The 23,627-nt window shown below is 40.4% G+C and overlaps 1 protein-coding gene across 2 annotated transcripts in view; it reads right to left on the bottom strand.

Moving 5' to 3' along the window:
• F13a1 (coagulation factor XIII A chain) overlaps positions 1–23,627 on the bottom strand; it is a 210,318-nt gene that overhangs the window by 105,212 nt on the left and 81,479 nt on the right. For both annotated transcript variants that reach the window (XM_048348563.1, XM_048348565.1), the window contains exons 5-6: positions 18,252–18,370; positions 16,423–16,530 (exon numbers count right to left, since the gene is read on the bottom strand). In XM_048348563.1, the coding sequence (XP_048204520.1) occupies positions 16,423–16,530; positions 18,252–18,370 (227 nt within the window). The remainder of the gene's footprint in view (positions 1–16,422; positions 16,531–18,251; positions 18,371–23,627) is intronic.

The raw sequence follows: 23,627 nt of genomic DNA, 5'->3' as shown, positions 1-23,627 counted from the left end.
TTCAGATACTGCAATAGATAAGTCTTTGGTGACTGCTGTAAGGAGTTAAAGTAAAATCTCCCTCCCTAGACAATAAGATATATTTGGAGCACAGTTCAAGGGCATGCTACTCCATTTCTCCCCACAGTTGCCTGATGCAATACCCTAGCATGAACTCAATAATTGTGCAATTCAAGGAAATATCTTGGCCTTGAGTCATTGGTGATCAAAAGACAGTATATGAGCCCAGGACTCTGGACAGGAGGCATCTTCAACTTCAATATAATTGCACTAATATCCCTTCCACATTGACTACAGAATTGAGGAAATGAAAAAAATTGCAATCTCTCTAACAGTTACTATCAGTAACCTCAGTGGCAGGCTTTACTGCAATAAATACCTAGTGCCAAGAGAAGATGGGGACTCTCGATTGAAGCAAAGAGGCAGTCTGGCTCACAACCTGACCTTGACAACCAGTCTTAAGCCTTACTATGAGTCAAGACAATATTGAAAGTTTTTTCATTTGTCTTTCAAAATCTGGAAAGTAAAACCTGAATTAGAGCATTAGTTTTCACTATTTTTTGTTTGTTGTTCCTAAAAATTGTGGGAATAATTTCTCTGGGGAAAAAGATGAAAAAAGGCCTGCACCTCAAAAGAGGCAGATACTCTATGTCCATGGAGGGGGAGGGGCGCAGGAAACAATACAAAGCCCCCGAAAATCCTTCATGGGAAGGAGATCTAGCTCCAGTTAGAGGAGTGGGCTCTGGAATGAGAAAATTAATGAACTTAATGGGAGGAGCAGCAGCAAATGCTCTAAGGAAGATGCCTCATTTCTTCAGTTAACTTTCCTCCCTCATTCTAGTCTCTGTGGGAACTGAAAATTAGATAGAGTTAAGTATGTTAAGTACACTGGTCTCAAATTTATCTTTTTTTTTTTTTTTTTTTGCCAGTCCTGGGCCTTGGATTCAGGGCCTGAGCACTGTCCCTGGCTTCTTTTTTTTTTTTTTTTTCTCAAGGCTAGCACTTTGCCACTTGAGCCACAGCGCCACTTCTGGCCATTTTCTATATATGTGGTGCTGGGGAATCGAACCCAGGGCTTCATGTATACGAGTCAAGCACTCTTGCCACTAGGCTATATTCCCAGCCCCTCAAATTTATCTTAGGTCCAGAATAGGTAAGATGTCTTCTCTTAGAACAAATGAAAAGTCATGCAAATAGAAATACAAATAAAAGAAAAAGAAGCCATAAAAAGGGAAAAAGAGAGAAAAGGGGAGAAAGGATGGTGAGAGGGAGAGAAAGACACACACACACACAGATTGAGAGAGAGAGAGAGAGAACAAAAACTGGCAGGCTCTAGTCGCTCATGGCTATAGTTCTAGCTACTCAGGAAGCTGAGCTCTGAGGATTTTAGTTTGAAGCGAACTCTGGGCAGGAGAGTCCATAAGATTCTCATCTCCAATTAATCACGTTAAAAAAACCAGAAGTAGAGCAGTGGCTCAAGTGGTAGAGGGAAAGCATTCAACAAAAAAGCTCAGGGATAACACCCAGGTTCTGAGTTCAAGTCCCACAACAAAGAAAGGAAGGAAGGAAGGGAGGGAGGGAAGGAGGGAAGGAGGGAGGGAGGGAGGGAGGGAGGAAGGGAGGGAGGAAGGGAGGGAGGAAGGGAGGGAGGAAGAAACATGCATGGAAGAGAACAAAATCGGGGATCACTAAGACTTCTCAGAAGGACTTCTCTCAGTCTCTTAGGAGATCACTGAGCTAAGGGAAGTGAAATCACATCATCACAGAACTCATAATAAATCATTAAGATTTATTATGCAAGAAGAATAGACTGCTAAAAAGAGATCAAATGACATAGAAGGTAAGTTTGAGATCATTAAAAAATGAATAGAGAAGAAAACAGTTATCAAAGACAAAGATGATTCAGCACAAGGATAATAGTGTCCTTAAACAGAGCTCTGCCCTCCCCAATGAAACAGAAAGTACAGTCACAATGGAAGAATACTTTACTCCATGAGGGAAAATAAATCTATACATTCAAAGAATAATGAGTCCATGCATTGAGATGAATCTATAAACACATTAGGAATGATGCATGCTCTCTAGTGACATGTGGCAGAAAGCTCACTGCCTAGGAATTTTAACTAATTTAAACTTTCGCACAAAGGAAGTATATAGTTATCCAGAAAAATAATGCAAATTAGCAAAAAGTGGGGGAATAAAGTTGTCTTTGGATTTCTCTCGGTGTCTTTTGTTAAGAAAGCACTGCTAGCCAGTTCTTACATGGTGGTGAGAGAAGGAAATTTGGCCTGAGAATGTTGTGTACACTGAAGTTACAGTGGGAGTGTGGGGGTGAGTGGCACATTGTCAGACCTGGAACGCCTCAGTGAATAGGTGGTTCTCCTGAGCTACTTGAGAGCCATAAATGCAGACAAGAATCCAATGTTTATTCTACAAAATGAAGAGGGGCAAGAGAAGAGTTAGGTGGGGGGATGGGTGAGAATGTTGAAAGGAGTGGTCAAATATATTGTATTTATAAACTGCTTTGTTAAATGACAACTCCTACACACACACACACACAGACACACCATAAAACAGCAAATAACAAAAAAAGCTACCTAAGATCGAATCAAAGGGCTCAGAAACAAAGGCTCATAGGTGAGAAAGATCTATGTAAATCCAGCATGTTTGGGAACTATAGCTCCTGAGAGACTTTGAAAACTTAGTAATGCAAAAACAATAATCAGAAAAATTAGACATGAGAGAGGAAAGCTGAGAGAAGGAACAAAAATACTAACTTTAATGTGTTTGTCTCCCATAGTTAATTAACATAATCTAAAGATAAAATGCAATTTAAAAATACATAATTGCATTTTGTTTTAATGGGTCTCATAATTTTTAAGTAATTTAAAAAGTATCTCTTGGGAAATGATTTCCTTATAAGGAACTACTGACTTGAAATTTAGCAATTTCTTCTGTTTCAACTCAGTTTTCTCTTCTATTAAAGTAAAATTTACTAAGATTCAATAAAACTTAAAATTAAATAAAATTTGAGAGCAACTGAATATAATACTTTTAAAGTCAATACAATACTTTTAAATTAAATATCATAAATGCAACCAGATTGCTGGAACACCATACATAACACAGAAATAAACCCACCAAATACAGTTTGTTAGTTCTACCAAAGGGAATTTCATAGACTAAACAGTCTTTTTAACAAATGGGTTGGAATAATTCGATAGGAGTTCCAGGCTAGCTTGAACAGAAAAACGTTTGTGAGATCCATCTCAAAAGAAAAAACTAGATATGGTGGTACACGCCTGTCATATAGACTGGCAAGACTGCTTTCCAAGCTAGCCCAGGAAAAAAAGCAAGGTTTATCCTCAAAATAACCAGAGCTAAAAAGGCTAGGGCATGGCCCAAGAGGTAGAGAGCATGGACCCAGTCAAGCAATCAGATGAGTTCAAATCCCAGTATACAAAAAAAAAAAAGCCTAGTCTTTCCTATTTTAAGCCAAGAAGTATATACTGAATGTAATTACCCTACAGTGAAGAGGAATTTCCTAAACAGCCTCTGTAAGATATAAGCAGTCACCAACCCAGGTCGCTGCATTTTAGGATTGGTACTTTTCAATCATTTTTAATATCATGAGGGCCATTCTGTCACACGAGGATCCTAATGCATTGTATGTTTTAATTTGGAAGCCTCTTTCCAAATTAGAAGGCAAAATGTCAATCATTGCTTTCTTGATCTACAATGCCCTTTTTGTGTTGTGACCTGTTTTTTCCTCACATTTTTCTTGTTAGTATCAATGGTTTTAGTTTTCACACACACACACGTATATGTATATACAGTGTACTTTGATCAGACTCATGCCCTCACCCTTGTGTGTACACACACACACACACGAACATGTAAATGAATTACAGGAAGTTATTTAACCTTAATATTTTAGCATTTCTGGATATTCTGGATAAGCTTTTCTGGATATCCTAAATTGTTATTTTATAAACAAAGTATTTTCCTTGTGAGTTAAAAGAAAAGTTATTTATAAAACATCATCAAGATGACAACTCTGTGACACGCATTTAGCTAATTTCCCAGTATTTACTTCAAGGGAGAACAAGCAGCTGCATTTTTCTTCTGATGACTGAGTAGGTACATGGGGCATCTGGGATCACCAACTCTGGTCTCAGTGGGAATAAGTAAACTGGCTTCGTTCACATATGCAGAGAGGCAGAAAGGAAAAGGTCAGCCTTTCAGAAGGTGGGTCTTCCTGGTTGGGGGGGTGAGGGGGGATGTGAGAAGTGCACAGGAAATGCAAGGCCTTTTGGGTAGGAAGCCCTTTGTGGAAGGCTAGCTGCAGGATCGGCCATGCTTGGTTCTGACCTTGGGATATGTCCTGGGATTCTGTACAAGTCAAAGGATAAAACTGTTCTCTCTTCTTGAACCTCTCTGTACTTTTGGTCATGGGGCTCCAGTAGGTTTTAACGTGATATTGACAAGTAAAAAAAATGACAGTTCTTGATTCAATTTCCTGTAGCAAGCATTTACATTTTGTGTAGTTACAATTCATTTTTCTACCTCTTCTTACACACAGAAAGGTATTTTTTCTATCATATGCACATTCTATATGGCTATGATGAAATGACTTTTCTGTTATAAACCTATTACAGTCTGCTAAGTTTCATTGCTAAAATTATGTTCTCATAAAAGCCAGGATTTCTGTAACACTTAGAAAACACTTTTATGCCTTAATCATGTCTATAGTTGTTTCTCGAGACTGTTGGCTATAAATTTTGGGTAGCATGAACTAGCTTTGAAGGCATATAGTTAAATTTGAAATGAGAAAAAAACACTCCTTGTAAAAATGCTTTCTAGGTTTTGTGAACTACAGTCACTACAGTCTGCTAACCACGCATCTTAGACGAGGCAGGAGTAGTGGATTAAAGGACCTTCCATGTCCTCATGCTCCAGATTTGATCCATGCACATCAGTAGCTACTGTAGGCGAGAGAAGCAAGAGAGGACTGAATAGTAAGGATGAGGGCTTCTGCTACCATCTCTCCTCCATGACAGCTGCTTTGCCTTTGGATTCAACTGGTATTTAAAAAAAACACACAAGAAACAGTTGTAGAAAATTGGAAATCATTGGTCTGGGAATGTAGACATCTATTTGTTTCTTTGTTTCTTTTCTCCTTCTCCTTCTTCTTCTTCTTCTCCTCTCTCTCTCTCTCTCTCTCTCTCTCTCTCTCTCTCTCTCTCTCTCTCTCTCTCTCTTTCTCTCTTTCTTTCTTTCTTTTGCCAGTCTTGGGTCTTGAACTCAGGGCCTGAGCACTGATCTTGGTTTCTTTCTGCTCAAGGCTAGCACTCTACCACTTGAACCACAGCACCACTTATGGCTTTTTCTATATGTGTGATGGTGAGGAATCGAACCCAGGGCTTCATGTATACAAGGCAAGTACTCTACCACTAGGCCATATTCCCAGCCCTATTTCTTGTATTCTATTTACCAAGCTATTTGGACAGGACAGGAGATATTACTGAAGAGAAAGTACTCTAACAGGTTAGTTCAGGGGCACGCTGCCCAGCCCACACACAGAGAAAGGAACTAGGATGGCAGGAATTTCTGTTTGCCTTCCTGGCACCTCAGATTTGATCCTTTCTGGGCATTCATGGTACTTTTAACAGCCAGGGTCACATACACTTGCTTCATTTCCTCTCTTTGTCTGTTCCTAGTGTGGACCTTCACAAGCCGCAATTCCTCCTTTACTTGGTGAAGGTCTCCTTATTGTTTTAAATCTCAGCTAGTTTTGCTCCTGATCACCTGTGCCTTTGACACTAGTACTATGCTTACAGTGTACCTTGGCTTAGCAGTGTGTCCTCCTGTTTGTCACTCTGTATTGTGTCATTGCTTTGATTGTCTTTATTCCCATAAGCAGACTGTGTGTTCCTGGAAGGAAGGAGATCATTGTGCTGTTTTGTCTTTGCATGCCCCAACTTACCGTAGAGTGAGCACTCAAAGTTCTGCTGATTAGACAGATGTACTATTACTGGCCACTTTTTAATATTTCCTTGTTTTGTCAGTTGTGGGGCTTGAACTCAGGGCCTGAGCACTATCCCTGAGCCTTTTTGTGTTAGACACTTGAGCCACACCACCACTTCTGGTTTTTGAGTGGAGATAAGAGTCTCACAGGGACTTTTCTACCCAGGCTGGCCTCTAACTACAATCCTCAGATCTCAGCCTCCCAGTAGCTAGGATTATAGGCTTGAGCCACGCACACCTGGCTTAATATTTGTTTACAAGAGCAAGACGATGGGCTAGGGAGAATGCCAACAGACATTTTGAAATTGGAAAGATCTAGAGTAATCAGAATAATATTGAGAAAGAAGAACAAGGTAGAATACTTAATTTGAGTATTTTTATAGCAATGCACTTATATGTACTGAGTTGTATTAGCATAAAGACAAAAAGCTGATGGAATAGAACAGAGTCCTGAGCTATAGACACACTGATGAAGTCATTTGATTTTCAAAGAAGTCACCAAAGTAATTTGATAGGGAAAATGAAAATCTCCAGCAAATGAAAACCTTTTCAAACATCTTTTTAACAAATCTTGCTAGGAAAAAAATAGATAAACAAAACCCCAAACATCCTTGATCCTTGCCCTTATACCAAGCAGAAAAACTCCAGATGGGTCATAGTTCAACATGTAAAAAATCTCAGATTATGAAATTCTGAAAAGAAAACATAGGATGATTGTACCATTACCTGTCACAAGAAAGTATTTTTATTTATTTATTTTGACTTAAAAATGATGTTTAAGTAGTTGTCCAAAGGAGTTAGTACTTAACAAAGCAGCTTCTGAATTACAATATATCTAGTTCTTGTCTCATATGTGCCTACAGTCTCAATGAGATAGGAGGTAGAGGTAGGGGGTTTGAAGTTGGAGGCTAAAACAAGCAAAATGACAAAGTCATTCAGCTTCCTGAAACCTCAGTCTTTCCATCTGCATGTTGGGTAGGTATGAGATGGATATGATGTCTCAAAAGTGCCTTTCCATGAAAGTGCTTTCTTGTTAGGTAAATTCTATTTTCCCACTGGATTCAGATAGGTTGGCTAATTGTTAAAATCTTTAATAGACATGAAAATCCCTGGCAAATCATATAACTTGTTGTATTGTCTTTTGTTGGGAATGCGGTAGGGTTGTTATGACCTCTCTGTTCACCATTTGATTCCCTTGGTTTTAGGGAATGATAAGAAAGATAGAAATGTCTTTCATTCTTAATACTTCTAATTTAGCTTTCAAGATTTAACAAAAATCTTCTAAAAATTAATAATTTATAACCCTAGCTACTCAGATGCTGAGATCTGAGGATCATGGTTCAAAGCCAGCCTAAACAGGAAGTCTATGAGATTCTCATCTCCAATTAGCTACTAAGAAGACAGAAGTGGAGCTGTGTCTCCAGTGGTAGAGCACCAGCTTTGAGACAAAAAGGCAAGTGAGAGAGTGAGTCTCTGAGTTCAATCAGCACGCACACGCGCGCGCGCACACACACACATATACAGGAGAATTGGGAATTTAGAATTTTGCCATCATGTACTGTGTCACACTCTTTAGCAATACTAACCAGTAATTTCTCCAAACATTGCTATGATGAGCTTCTGTCCATTGAGTTGTGTTATCACTGGAAAAGCAATGCAGGCTTTAACTTTGTTTTCCTATCACCAAGTGAGGAATTTCTTTCCTGACACGTATGTTCATGACAGATAGATACTAATAGTATAAATAAAGGCTAACAGGTTTGCTTCCCTCCAGAAGCCTGTACTTGGCAATGAGCTTCAGCCTGGGAATTTTGACTCCAGGGCCCTGCAGGTTAGTAATGCAAGCAGGCCTTTGTCATTCTTGTAAACAATCATCAGAATTGTATTAGGTGGCCCTGAATGGTGTCACCGTGCTCACACCCATTATCTGCTGGCGGAAATTACATACTCCACTGCCACCATCATCACCATTAGAAGTTCCGAATGGCAGTTAGCTAAATCAGGCACAAGAATGGGAAAACCAATTGTGATTACATAATCATGCTTTTTTAATAGATGATTTTTCCTTTCAAAAATAAGATCCAACATGAACAAAAAGCTCTTTGGTGGTAAAGGTTAGTAACAGTGACCACTGAGTTCTTAGATTTCTCTGTAACAGTTCACTCCAAGAGAGTGATTTTGGGCCGCTTTACAATCAAAGGCACAGTTAAGTATTGCTTAGTACGTTGACTTGTTGTTGTTGTTTTGTTTCTTTTTAAAAAAAATATTGTGGGGCTGGGAATATGGCCTAGTGGTAAAGTGCTCGCCTCGTATACATGAAGCCCTGGGTTCGATTCCTCAGCACCACATATATAGAAAAAAGCAGGTGGCGTTGTGGCTCAAATGGTAGAGGCTAGCAGCCTTGAGCAAAAAGAAGCCAAGAACAGTGCTCAGGCCCTGAGTCCATGCCCCAGGACTGGCAACAAAAACAAAACAAATGCTTAAAAAAATATTGTGACTGACTCAGATGTGGGATTTTTAAGTCAGGCAAGTGTGTGTGTGTGTGTGTGTGTGTGTGTGTGTGTGTGTGTGTGTGTGTTGTGTGTGTATTGAATGCTTGTAATTAAGATTTTTTGGCATGAAGACGTTTGCTAAATGTGAAACTTCCCACTCAAGATGGGCAAATAAATGACTAGAGGAAGATTTAAAAAGAAAAAAGAAGAGCAAAAATCTAAATGGTTTTGTAGAAAATCCCCTGTGGAGTTGCTTGGCAACATAGCTTAGTAATAATGTTGTGACTGTCTTTTTCATGTATGAAAAGGAAAATAACATTTGTGTGTGTGTGTGTGTGTGTGTGTGTGTGTGTGTGTGTGTGTGTGAAGTACTGGAGCTTGAACTTAGGGCCTCCTGCTCTCAAATGGCTTGCTTACTCAAGATTGATGTTCTACTACTTGAGCCATACCTCCACTTCTGGTTTTTGCTGATTAAATGGAGATAAGACTTTCACAGATTTGTGTGCCCAGGCTGGCTTCAAACAAGAATCTCAGTCTCCTAAATAGCTAGGATCCTAGCCATGAGCCAACAATGTCTGGTAGAAAACAAATGTCTAAATATTGGGATGAGAAGGAGAGAAGAACAATGTGGACAATGTGAACACAGATTGTTTTCAGTTCATCTAGTCATTGTATGTCCTCGAAGATGACAGGTCATAAAGTCCTTTTCTCTTATGGGGCTCAAGAAGAATCCAGGATATGCCACTAGTGTGGTCAGTCAGATTTAATAGCTGTAGGTCAAGATTTTTTAATAATACTAAAGAGTACACAGAATATCGATCCGTTAAAAAAGTTCAATCTAGAATTAATTCCTCAAAGGCACAGTCAGGGCAAGGCATTAATGGGGATTAATGATGGCATCGTGGCTCGATATCAGCAAAAGACCAAGGTTAAAAATAAATGTGCATACGTCAAGGGAAGCAGGGGAGTCCAGGCTGACAATAACGTATACCACAGGAATTTTAAAATCTGACCGTATTGACCTTTTTCCTTCTCCTGTGCCTTCCAAAGTTTCCCATTAACATTACCTTTTCTCTTCTCAGAACTGTTTCAAGGGATCAAGCAATTATAAGTGTTGACACACTATGAGATAAAACATCTGTTCGAACCTTATGTTTTCTGCATTACAAAGCAACCAACCCCCTAGAGTAGCAAGTTATGGTACCCACTAACAATTTTCCTTCAGTATTTTTGGTACCTGGCTGTTTGGATATAGTTTCCAGCATGCAAAAGGAGTTTCTATGGGTAATCATATGTCTTGGTCAGCCATTCTCTTGATGTTTTGATGTGCTATACCTACACTCACTAGGCCAATATTAGATTGGGGGAAGCTTTGAGATAAATTTGATTTTTTGCTCATTTCAGTCAGCAAATGTGTTGACATGTACATTTTCTGTTCACTTGTTGGTCTTCTTTATTAGACTAGAACCTCTGTGAAGACAGAAACTATGCTTTGTTCACAACTATACTCCAGTTCCTAGATGCTGGTGGAATACTTAGTGTGTCAATTGTGTACTGCTGTCAATATCATCACCACCAGCCACTCCCACCCTCAAAGCAATCAGCACCCTTCTTCCTCCTCACCACCAGACAGCAGCCATCACTCCCCACACCTCCACGGTCATCATCACCACAACTACTACCATCACCCTGCCTTTAGTACCTAATGCTTTTAGGGACCTCTTTCTCAGAGACATGGTACCTTTGGCTATTTGGAATGATCTGATTTATATTTTTCTCACTTATTCCCTTTTTCCTTTTTTAAAATTCACCTGCTGTTGGGGACTTACTCTATTTTAAGAGATACCCACTCAGTTTGCTAGAGTAATTTTGTTACTGATCATAATGTATTGTCAATGGCCCTCTGAGGTGATACAGCCACTTATTTGCTATGTCACCTTAAGGGAATCACATCCCCTCTGAGGGCCTCTGCTTCCACAGCTGGAAGACCCCTAAATACTTCTCTAGATCTCACATGCTGGTGTTTGTACAGATCTTCATTTGGCCAAGACTTGGCCCATAGGAACAAACCTGCACAGAAGTAGGGAGGCTCGAGGAACATGCTGGCGTTCCCAGTGACTCAGCAGGCAGTTCACCTGCAGCAATGGCAGCTTGCCTCATGAGAAGGTGCTCAGCCCACACTCATTGCCAGATCCAATCAGCTAGAGTATAGAGCAGGCAGGGCCCAGTAACCACCTCACAGCAATGCCAGCCTGTCGTCACTGTTGTCCCTCTTTCTCAGCACTTGCTGTTTGGAGCACATAATACCATGGCACAAGTGTTTTGATAGTCTTCATGGGTTTGATAGTCTTCAAGTGTTTGATAGTTTTTGATAGGCTTCATAGCCATTCAGAGCTGGCAATGGAACGCTATATCAATGCAAAGTTTTCAGGTGGCATAAGACATCCTTATCATCTTTCTTGGTATATTTCCTGGAAATTTTCTTGGAGGAGACTGTCACATTAGAAATGAAGTAGAAAGAAAACAACAATCTAGGGATGTGACTTGGAAGAAGTATAACTCGGTGCAGGTTCTTTTTGACACTCAATTTCTTCTTTTTCCTTCTTAAATGAATCTGTGGCATAGCTTTGGTAAGGTACACTATTCGGTATTCATAGTCAAAATAGAAGTCGCCATATGTGAGGTTATAACATCACAGGTTCAACCTCCAGGGAATGTGATTACATGATTTTTGGTTATCCTTTCTCCTTGGATTTTCCAAGAGTCCTAGGCTCCCCGGCCTGCCACCAACATTTCCTACTTTCCCATAAAAGCAAAATAACAACAATCTCCAATAACTAGAGAAGATCTGAGTTTATGAAATGAAAAAATTGAAGGAATGAGAATATGGTTATAAAAAGAAAAAAATATATTGTTGCTATCAATGGGAATGACAAACATGGTTTGAGTGGGCAGACAAGGTTTCACTGTAAAGACAAATACATGAGCGTGTGAGCTGTGTGTGTTGCCTGAAGTCACACAGTGCATTGGCAGGTAAAGCAGAACTGGGTCTCATCTCTTGATCTGAGCCAAGGCTCAGCTTCTTTGAAGCTGTCACCAGTTCCTCTTCAGCAGATGATAAAACTGGGTAGGATTTGGAGGAATTAAGGTGGTTTATTCTCTATGCAGTGAAGAACAGAGTGTTACTTCTCTCTCACAGGCCTAGAAACTGAGCCACAGAGGGGTTGGTGTTCTGCTTCTCACTAGAAGGGTTAATGGGTCACTGGTAACATCTGGAGACATGTTTGAATGTCACAGTTGGTATGGCTGTGCAGGAGGTAAGAGTCTACTGACATCCCTGGAGATGTGTGAACATCCCACATGCTAAGATGTACCCACCACAAAACTGGCCAAGGTCATAGACACAGCACCACAGAACATTTTATCTGCAGGTTGTGCATTTAAGAGCCAGGTTGTTCCTTCTCTTCCTCTTTCCTCCCTCCTTCTCCTCCTCCTCTCCTTCTCCTTCTTCTCTCCTCATCCTCCTCCTTCTTTCTTCATCTCCTTCTCCTTTATTTCGCCTCCTCCCTCTCCCTCTCTCCACTTTCCTCCTCCTCCTCCTCCTCCTCCTCCTCCTCCTCCTCCTCCTCCTCCTCCTCCTCCTCCTCCTCCTCCTCCTCCTCCTCCTCCTCCTCCTCCTCCTCCTCCTCCTCCTCCTCCTCCTCCTCCTCCTCCTCCTCCTCCTCCTCCTCCTCCTCCTCCTCCTCCTCCCCTCCTCCTCCTCCTCCTCCTCCTCCTCCTCCTCCTCCTCCTCCTCCTCCTCCTCCTCCTCCTCCTCCTCCTCCTCCTCCTCCTCCTCCTCCTCCTCCTCCTCCTCCTCCTCCTCCTCCTCCTCCTCCTCCTCCTCCTCCTCCTCCTCCTCCTCCTCCTCCTCCTCCTCCTCCTCCTCTCTCCTCCTCCTCCCCTCCTCCTCCTCCTCCTCCTCCTCCTCTCCTCCTCCTCCTCCTCCTCCTCCTCCTCCTCCCTCCTCCTCCTCCTCCTCCTCCTCCTCCTCCTCCTCCTCCTGGTGTCCTGCAAGCTCCTTGTCACCTTTAGTGCTAGACTGGTCATCATTTCAGGAATCTAGTTTTCTTTGGGATCCTGATTACCTGTTCCTGGGTCTTGTTCTCTTCCACTTCCTCTACGTATCTAAGCAGAGATGGCTTCTCACCTCCAGTCCTTCCCACAGCGACTGCTCTCAGGAGAGTTCTATCTGCTGTGGTTTTCATCATAGCATGACTGAAGTCAATTTGTAACTCCTCTGGGAGGAATTGTACGCCCCATTCATCCCTCTTCTAACATCATATTCTGTGAAAGAAAGTTCTGTCCTCACATATTAGCCTGAGAGTGCACCTGAGAAAATTCCTATGAAGCAGGTCCAGTTCCTGAGGCCTGAGTCCATCCCTGGAAAACAAATCCATCCCATGTGCATGTGATCATCACTGTAGATACCAATCCTGGCTGGAGTCACTTAGCTTCAACTCACTCTAGTTAGCTGTTCCAAAGATACACATTTTAAGGCAAATTCATTAAGAAATTGCATCTTCTATTCTGTTCCATTGGTCCTCAAGCCTATTCTTGTGCCAGCACTAGGCTGTTTTTGTTTTTGTTTTTGTTTTTTTGTTTGTTTTATTACTCTGGCTTTGTAATAGAGTTCAAAGTTTGGTATTGATATTCCTCCAACACTATTCTTCATGCTAAGGATTGCTTTTGCTACTTGAGGTATTTTATTATTCCATATGAATTTTTGGATTGCTTTCCTACTAAATTGAAGAACGTTGTTGGGATTTTGATGGGTATTGCATTGACTTTGTAAATTGCTTTAGGCAGTGTTGTCACTTATACGATGTTAATTCTTCAAATCCAGTAGCATGGGAGGTTTTTTCCATTTCCTTAAATCTCCTTCAATTCCTTTTTCAGATTTTTAAAGTTTTCATAATAGGAATCATTTTTGTTCATATTTTCGGTTGTGCTCTACCTGCCTTATGTAACAGTAACCCCTCTGTACACCACTTTTTTAATAACAATAAAAATGCATGAAAAGAAAAAAATAAATAAAATTATGAATAAAAAAGAAATTGGGTATATTTTATTTCTTAATCTGCACTCAGAAATTTCATGCTACAATCCCAAGGCTTTTTAAACAGGAGAGGTATTGCCTGAATGATCAGAAAACATTTGAAACTCCCCACTCCCCACCATATGATCTTTCCATTGATTTTTGGAGGTTCAGTATTTTAATAACAGAATAAAATTTTGAGAGATTCACAGAGCTGTTCTAAGGTTTAAGGACATTATAGAGGTGAAAGACCTTTGTAAACTATGTATCTTTAGTCTTGTAAACAACACATGATGGAATGGACATATTGCCTGAAATTGCTCAGAGTGGGATTCTTGTTCCTTTCACACCCAAATTCTTCTGCTCCAAGCACCAACCCAAACCCATACCAACTAACTGCCCTAACAGTGTCTCTCTGTCTACTTCCAAACCTTTCAATTGGGATGTACATTTTCAAGATGAAAACTCCACGGGCTTTTTATAATTAGTAATATTTCAAGGCAATTTGCATTTGCAGCTAATGTTTAATTTAGTATTTAACAGCTTCCACTTGGGCAGATGCCACTGCAGATGGGAGTAGGTTAGCTTTTTGTTTTCCTTGTATACTGGTTTGTGTTGAACAGTGATTCAGTGAGTGCACTTATACACACCATTTTAGAATGTTTAAGAAGAAATTTCTGGCTCCCAGCTGTTGCTTCCCATCTCACTAAAAGCCTGGTGTGGTAACTTCTAAGGAGGAAAAGAAAGGATGGGCTGTCTATCTAACACATGTTGTATAAATGGTTATAACAAAGGGATTCCCCAAATGTTTACCACTCTATTAACATAGAACAAAACTGCCTTTATTTCTTAATTTTGTTGTTATGGATTGAGCCCAGGCCTCACGCATGTTAAGGATATACTTTACTACTGGGATAAACCTATAGTTATACTATGCCTTTAAATGTTAATATGTATCTTGACCTGTGTGTGTGTGTGTGTGTGTGTGTGTGTGTGTGTGTGTGTTACTGAGGTTTGATTTCAAGACCTTGAGTTTATTATGCTCCACCTTTTTTTTTTTAACCTTACTTTGTTTTCAGATAAGGTCTCTCACGTGTGCCCAGGCTGACTTTGGACCAAGATCCTCCAACCTCTGGCTCCCTGGCTGAAATTATAGGAATGAGCCACCATGTCCAGCCCTACCTTCACATTTTAAACTCTACTGTTGCTTATATTTACATTTAGCTGTGTGTGTGTGTGTGTGTGCGTGTGTGTGTGTGTGTGTGTGTGTGTGTGTGTGTGTGTGTGTGCTGATAGTGGGGCTTGAACTCAGAGCCTGAGCACCATCCCTGAGCTGGCATTTACTACATGAGCCACAGCTCCAGCACTTTTTTGTGGTTAATTGAAGATAAGAGTCTCATAGACTTTGCTGCCCAGGCTGGCTTTGCATTGCAATCCTCAAATCATAGCCTCCTGAGTAGCTAAGATTACACATATGAACCACTGACACTTAATTTTTGTGTGTGTTTGTGGGGAGGGCTGGTAGGGGGTGAGTGTGATGGTCCTGGAGCTTGAACTCAGGATCTGAATGCTGTCTCTGAGAGTTTTTGCTCAAAACCTGCGCTCTACCACGTGAGCCATTGCTTCACTTTTGCCCTTTTGGTGGTTAGTTAGAGATTAGAGGCTCCTAGACTTTCTTACCTTGGCTGGCTTCAAATCAAGACCCTCAGATCTCAACCCCCTGAGTAGCTAAGATTACAGTCAAAAGCCACTGGTGCCCAACTTACGTTTTTTTTTTTTTTAATCAACCTTCTTACTGGATTGGCAGAAACTAACCTGCTATATCATCACCTAGACTAATATTTGCAACTTAGCAATATTTATGATGTTTAACTCAAATATATATAAATCAAACTCAAGAACAAAATTCTTCCCAGGGAAAGTTGTTCAGAAAACTTTTAAGAGCATGGATAATACAAGTAATTTTCCCCAGTTCTTGTATAAAATACAGCCTAACATAATATTTCTGTCATCAGAAATATTTTCTACTGAATGAGACATGATACAACTTTCTGTATTCGGGTCTGAATGTAGACTGGGTATATCAGTATGGTCCAGGACTACACAAGGTCACTTCCTCTGACACAAGCCTTCAGGTTTTCTCTCTCCTTGCAGTCATTTCACTGGAGGATCTACAGTTTTGAGGCTATCTCAGGCTGTCTTGCAGAGATCAACTTGAAAGGCAGAATGTGTTTAGATTAAAAGTTAGCAGAACTGGTTGTGGTGGAGCCTTTGTCACCAACAGACTCTTATCACTTATGGTATGTTTTGTTTTGTTTTGTTTTTTTTCATGATACTGCTGGGAGAATCAATACCCACTTCATAAGTGCTAAAGCCCGAAGGCAAAGTATTGTGCAAGAGATTGGTTTATTCAGAGCTATTCATTTCTTTACACTTATTATAAGTGGAAGCACAGAGAGAATCTATATTGTGAATCTTTGTCTGAACTGTGAATCTTGATAGATTGATTGATCCTTTGGTTATAGTCATTGATGTTTTTGTCATGGTTATTTCTCCATCCCTAGGCAAGAAGTCCTTAAAGATAAGCACTTAATACTATGATGATTTCCATCACCATTTGTCTGAAACTAAAGAAACAGAGTATTGAGAGAAAAAATTGATAGTACATGAGAATTCAAGAGCTATACTGGGTAACATAAACTAGAGTCTAACAAATAAAAGTTTATTAAGTGTAAGTCACTATTTCAACAGCTCTTAATGAACTGATACTCTGTGGGGGCTAATAGCATGTATGATAGATTTCAGTCATCAAGGGCTATGGCTTACCATTGCAGATCCAACCCGGCTGACTTTGATGGGATTTCCTCTACCAGAAAGGTCCATTTGTGCTCTGTCCATCACATACAAGCAAGCATCCAGGATGCCATCTTCAAACTAATTAGGGAAAAAATGAGAGTCTACATCATGCTCATTCTGCTCTGTGGAAAGGTAAAAGTGAAACCACAACCCAATGTTTAAAAATGTGGACTACATACTTACCTACTCTAGTCTTTTATATGAACCATTAAAATGGAAGAAAGGAAACTAATTTCTTCATCTTTCAGAAAAGTGAAGAATAGCAGAAAAGGAAGCCAAAGGGGCTGGGTATGTGGCCTAGTGGTAGAGTTCTTGCCTAGGATGCATGAAGCCCTGGGTTTGATTCCTCAGCACCACATAAACAGAAAAAGCTGGAAGTGGCACTGTGGTTCTAATGGAAGATTGCTAGCCTTGAGCAAAAAAGAAAAAAGCCAGGCACAGTGCTCAGGCCCTGAGTTCAAACCCCACGTTGGGCAAAAGAAAAAAGAAAAAAAAGAAAAAGAAAAGGAAGCCAGAAATGCAAACAGAACTATCAAAGAGCTAATGTACACACAAAGATCACAAGCTGGTCTGAGTTCTTCAGAGAGCTGTGCCAGTTAGTTTAGAAGATCCTTCCAAAGCTCCAGTACCCAACAGAGAAGGAACAAATGACTTACTAAAGTCATTTAAAATGATAAGAACACCAGAGTAACCTGAGTCCTGTGTACATGGCTCTCAAATGTGTCACAGGAAGGTAATCCAGAGGCGATTGACCTGTACCCCCCATAGAAGAGGACCACACTTGAAGAATGCCCTCTCTTGAGACAAAGTGGACCTTGGGTCTAAGAGAGGGCACAAGTGCTGAGGAAAAGTAGACTGTGTTATCATGAGGAAAGTCTGGTAGCCACTCCAATTTCTTTAGAAACAACTGCTGGCCATAGCAATAGAAGAATTTTCTTTAAAAGAAAATACAGATCAAATAGTGGTAAAATGGCAAGATGGGAGATTTTACCTGTATAGCTCTGATTGTTCTAATAGATTTATTTAAGTATAGAGATCTTGCATAATACCCATCCAAGTTCAGTATATAGTATGTATGATTCCATCTCCAAAATAGCTAGTGAAAATCTGAGCTGGAGAAGTGGCTCACATAGTAGAGCACCAGCTGTAAATAAGCAAGATGAGGGAGCTCAGTGCCCTGAGTTCAAACCCAAAAACTATAAAAAATATCCCAAAGAAATGACACTTTTTTCTCCTTATGTTTCTAGTGAAACAAAATTTCAGGCCATACATTTTCTTCTGGAAATGTAGCAAGATTCCATTCATTTGCACCATGGTGAAAGTAGTTTGAAGGACTATCTTCAAGAAGCACTGTTTACTGCTCTGCAGCCTGACAATCATTCCAGGCTGAAGACAATGAAAGGTCTATGAAAGTCCCCTTTGACAAAATGGTAGGACATTTTTTCTGATTAGCAGTATCCTAGAATAATACTTTTAAAAAAGCCATTTGAGTAGGGCACAGAACTTTCAGTATTCTTTTATCATTATCAAGATGCCAGAGTATTTCTTGGTGATAGCCACATTGGCCCTATAACCCCCAGGTCTTGGCAACATTGGCAGTAAGAGGAAGATGACGTGGTTTCAGCTGCTGAATTATGCAGTTGTCTTTATGTCTCTGCTCCTATGCTCTATCTTGGAGTCTCGGATCCTGAAAAGCAGGAAACTGTGCTTGCCTAGTAATGACACAAGGGATCTTATATACATGTGACAACAAATATCAAATAAAAATACTTGACAATGACCAATTTTGAGTGGCTCACCTGACCATAGCTCCAACTTCTACTCTTCACATTATTGAAGTCGCCATAAAAAATGACTCCAATGTCATTGAGGACATACTCTTGTCTTTCCTTCTCATCATCCAGATACACCGCGTCTTCTACATTAGGATTTAAATACAGTGACCATTACTAGACTAGACCGTTTTTTTTAAAGACTTGCAGGTTTATTATGTTATTAAACTGAAATTTAATCAACCAAATGGTGAAAAATGACTTATTGTACAAAGCATAGCTCATTTCCCAATATTTTTAGTCATGGGGAACATAATCAGCACCCAAAGATCAGCCTGTAAATGATGGCATTTGTCAGTAAAATGCTGACAAACTCAGGCTGTGGAAGCACCAACAAGCACAATTAAATTGACATGACTCATTAAACATTTTATAATTCTAATGTATCCGTAGTTTCCTAATCAGAATTCTATAAGGCAGATGCAAATATGCAGGATGGATCAAAAAGTACTTTTCAACCTACTAACAGTACTAGAAAAATAGTTGAATTGAAAATGATTTTTAAAGTAAGTCTGGGACACATTGAAAGGCAGCAGCATCATTTGTCATGCCTGCTTATGGCCCATTAGGCTACGGAAGAAAAGAGGCCATAGATTGTCTTCTTTTAATAGAAAGTTCTTGAGGACATGTTGGTAGGTGTGTATGCCCACCAGCCTCCCTGGTTTACTTGGTCATTGACAAGCCCTTTATTCCTGCTAGCTTGTATCTCAGGATGCCTCACTTCCTAGCTATCTGTCTAGCCATCACTCTCTTATTCCCAGTACTTATTCTCAAGCCTGACATGAGAACAGCAAAGCATCTTCAACATTGTTCTAAAACACAGTAAATCATACTCAAGTAAACTTGCACAAGAATGGGATCTATCTTCATTCTGGTTGGAGGCATGGTTAGTAGGTTTATCTAGTCCATATCACCCCTCTTCTATCCCTGTTACTATTGGGGTTCTGTCACTGTCATTGCCTGACTTGTTTTATCACTTTCTCGCGATTTAGTGGTTGTCAACCCTGCCTGTACATTTGAATCATTTGGAGAGATTTAAAAATTCCTGATTCCTAAGGATTATTATTTGGATCTAAAACATCTTCCAAAGGCCCATATGCTAAATTCTTGGTCCCTGGCCAATTGGGAGGTTGTAGAACCTACAGAAACTGGGGTCGAATGGGAGGAAGCTAGGTTATGGGGGTGTGATATGGAAGGGAATATTGGGGCCTTGGCTTGTTCTTCTCTTCCTTTTGCTTCCCAGCCATCATGAAGTGAATCGGTTTCCTCTGTCATGTGCTTCTGCCATGATGTATTTTTTTTGTTACAGGCCTCAAAGCAATGGTCAAGTGACCATAGACTCAAACACCTGAAATCATTAGCCAAAACATACTGTTCTTCCTATAAATTTATTTATCTTAGGTGTTCTATCACTACAACTGAAAGCTGACACATTCAGGCTTAACCCTAGGTCAGTTAAATCTGTATCTCTGGGGGTGGGATAAGACCTAGGCATGTGGATTTTGTTTGTAGCTCTCTAGTGATTTTCTTTTTTTTGCCATTCCTGGGCCTTGGACTCAGGGCCTGAGCACTGTCCCTGGCTTCTTTTTGCTCAAGGCTAGCACTCTGCCACTTGAGTCACAGCGCCACTTCTGGCCATTTTTTGTATATGTGGTACTGGGGAATCAAATCCAGGGCTTCATGTATACGAGGCAAGCGCTCTTGCCACTAGGCTATATCCCCAGCCCTCTAGTGATTTTCAAATGCAACCAAAATTGAGATCAGTGTGGTCCCTCACTCCTCAAAGAATGCCAGAAAAACAAGCAGCATAGATATCACTTGGGAACTTATGAGAAATACAGACACTCAGGCCCCTTCTCAGTCAGAGTCTCCAAGATCACTAGGAGATTTATGAGCTCAGTGAGGCATGAGGATTTCTGTTCAACCTAATCATCTTGGACCCCACTCTGATTATAGTGTGGTGTTCATTGAGTCTTTTGGTGTTCTTGGTCTGGTTTGGTCTCTGGCAATTTCCTGTATCTTTCTGCTCTTTGCCTGGAGGGCATAGAGAATAAAATTGTGACCATTATGCCCCTAACAGCTATTTTGCTTCTGTACCTTTGCTTGCTAACCCACGGGGAAGGGGAAAAATACCAGCAGTCCTCCTATAGCTACTCTGTAACCACATGCCGCCCCCCACACCCTTTCTGTGAACTCTGTACTACCTGACTCTGGGCATTATCTGGCCAGGGACATGATTAATTGTCCGCACCCGGAGCCCACTCAAGGTTGGACATGACTAAGTGCCGGGTCTCAGACCCTGGCCCCGGATCTGGACACAAAGACAAGAACCATCTGGCCCCAGGAATGTGGCTACATGACCACTCCTGGAGGCCCACCCGAATCTGTACTCTAAGGTTAAGGCCTTCTGGCGCCATACTTTGGCGGGAAGACCCAGGCCAATCCTGAGACAACCTGTAAACTAGGGCAAATGTCAACCAATCGTGAACTTGTAACCGGGGGTCTTCCTCGTCTTCCCTCATCTTCCCTGTACCCTGTCTATAAAAGCTGTGCTGGAATTGTGCCCGGGGCCTCTCAGCGTCACTGACAATGAGTGCGCAGGGGGTCCGGGTTCGAACTCGCAATAAAACGACCCTTGTGGTTTGGCTTTGACTGTGGACTCTGATGGTTGGCTTTGGGGGCCTTAAAAATCTGGGCATGACATGACTTTTACCTTCCATTTGCCTGAATTTAATGCAACGGTGTCATGTACCACCCCCTCACACACTCCCAGCACACCCTGGGGTTCTAAATCTACACATTTACTCACTTATGAATGCAAAAGTATCTTGAAATAAAGCATTTGTAAATTTTTTCTTGTCATTATTCCCTGAACAGTATAGTATAGAAACTATTTCCACTGCATTTATGTTGTATGAGCATTATAAGTAATCTAAGGGTGATTTAAGGCATACAGGAGGAGTAGGGTCTGTCCAAGTATCACATAATTGTGAGCACTCCTAGAGTTTGTTATTCTGAGAAAGAAACATGGAACCAATCTCTTGTAGATATTGAGGAAATACTGTATTTTTCAATGGCCAGTAAACTGCATACATTCAAATTGTGCAGTTTCACAATTGAGATGATAAGTATATTCATCACCCAAACAGTTCTAGTGTGTGTGTGTGTGTGTGTGTGTGTGTGTACTAGGGCTTGAACTCAGAGCCTTGAACTCTCACTTGGCTTTACTTCCTCACCCCCCCCCCCAGGCTGTTCCTCTATCACTTGAGCCATACCTCTACTTCCAGCTTTTTGGTGATTAATTGGATTTAAGTCTCATATACTTTTCTGCCCAAACTGGCTTTGAATCATGATCCTCAGGTTTCAGCCTCCTGAGTAGCTAGGATTATGCCAGTGCATAATTATCATCTCTAAGACCACTCCTTCCCCCTTCTGTTGTCCCACCTCTATGCCAGGGAACTGTTCCTCCTTTTCTGTCACTGTAAACTGTCCTGAGTGCCACAGGAGTAGAATCACACAGCATGTACTCTTTTTTTAGAGATCATTTCATTGACTTGGGCTCCATTATTTGAAATGTGCCCAGGTTTTTGCATCTATCAATAGTTCATTCCACCCAAAGCCATTTCATCTTCCCAGAAGATTCCAGGTGACATAACCAGTGTGTCTAGCCTCCCCTTGGCCCTCAGAAGTGTGAGATGTAATTCCTTTAAGCCACTTGTCTGGCTAACTTCTGGAGGCAAAATGCCAATAGTAATTATATCTGAGTAAGCTGAGGTTGCAGGCTAAGGACACCTTACCCCAACTTTAGCTTCCTTCCCAAGTGAGACTAAACAGAGACAACAGGTAAGGAGTGAAGAGCTGAACACTGGAGTTTGAGGTCTATTTTTCTAAGTAAATGCATGAGAAAAGCACTTAGATTTAAGAGGAAAATAAGCCAAGAATATATGTGAAGAACATTGAACATTTATTTATATGTACATATTTGTCTACCAGATGCTGCCAAACATCCAGAAAATGAAAGGGTACTTTGTGTATTTTGAGCATTTTTATTGTTTTATAATAATAGCCAAATGGTTTTGTTGTGGAGACAGAATCTCCTTGTAAGACTTGTGAGTCCTGGAAGTACCATTATGGAAAGTTTTAAAGGGTGACATTATGATGTTTTCCTTTACTAGAAGATGTTTATGGACAGATCCTCCTGTAAGATACTGCAGAAAACCAAAAGCTTCAATAATGTTAACAACTTATATAAAATAGGTTAATGGATCAGAACTTATACAAAACAGATAAATGGATCAAAAATGGATAGCCAAGAAATAGATATGATAGCATGCATGTGTCTTTATATATATATGTATATACATGCTATATATATGTATATATATGCTATATATGTATATATATGAAGTTTGTTTTAAAAAATTATTTACTAAACTCAGTTGAGAAAATTGATGGGGAAAAGTACATTTCCTATACATCAAAATAAACATCAATTAATTTAAAATATGAATTAAAAATAAAAGCATAGGAAATCTACAGACCATAGATTATTTGCTCTCTAGATGAGAGAAATATCCACAGTGTTTTATAACTTTTGGTCTAAAGCTAATCTTCTAGAGATTTTGTTAGGATTCTTCCTCTCTATATTTTTATATTTCCTATTTCCACATTTCAGTTGCATTGCTTTTAATTTCTAATTGGCCATGACCAGTATAAGAAACTAGGGTGAAATATTGATACATTTTATCTTTTGAATCTTGTTAATTTTGATTTTTTTTTTATTTCTAGAAGCACATGTCTTAGATTTGCAGGACTGTTTGCGTGGAATAAAAGATGTTTAATTTGACTTTCCAATCTAGATATCTTTCCCTTTCCTATTGCACTTGACAATAATAGCAATGTTGAATAGCTACCTCCCCATCCCAGCCCTGTGAACACGATAGTCTTAGGGTAGCTACTTGCATATACACATGATGCACAATTTCTAGCAATGATTATCTGCTTCACCTGCCACCTACCTTGTTAAAACTTAAGCCTGACCTCTGCTTGAAGGGGAGACTCCCCAGCAACTCTACACTGTGAAGTCTTGAGAATCTGAAGGCAGAGGTTTCAATCCTGAAAACCAAACACCAAAGGAACAGCTGTGGACACAGGGAAAAAGAAGTGGATGGTTTCCCCAAAAAGGGAGCTTCAAGATAGTTAAGAGCCATTTATAGGAGGTATGTGGAATGATCATATCTCCACCAAGACTCAAATATGGTCACATTCCCTTGAACAGCTATAGGTAAGACTTGGGTTATGATGAAGAATGGAAGAAAACAGAATGTAACACTGAACTGAGGG

This window comes from Perognathus longimembris, chromosome 6 (genome assembly GCF_023159225.1).
Source record: "Perognathus longimembris pacificus isolate PPM17 chromosome 6, ASM2315922v1, whole genome shotgun sequence".
In the NCBI taxonomy this organism is placed as follows: domain Eukaryota; kingdom Metazoa; phylum Chordata; class Mammalia; order Rodentia; family Heteromyidae; genus Perognathus; species Perognathus longimembris.
The sequence above is the reverse complement of the archived record's forward strand: the minus strand, read 5'-3'. Positions and strand labels throughout refer to the sequence as shown.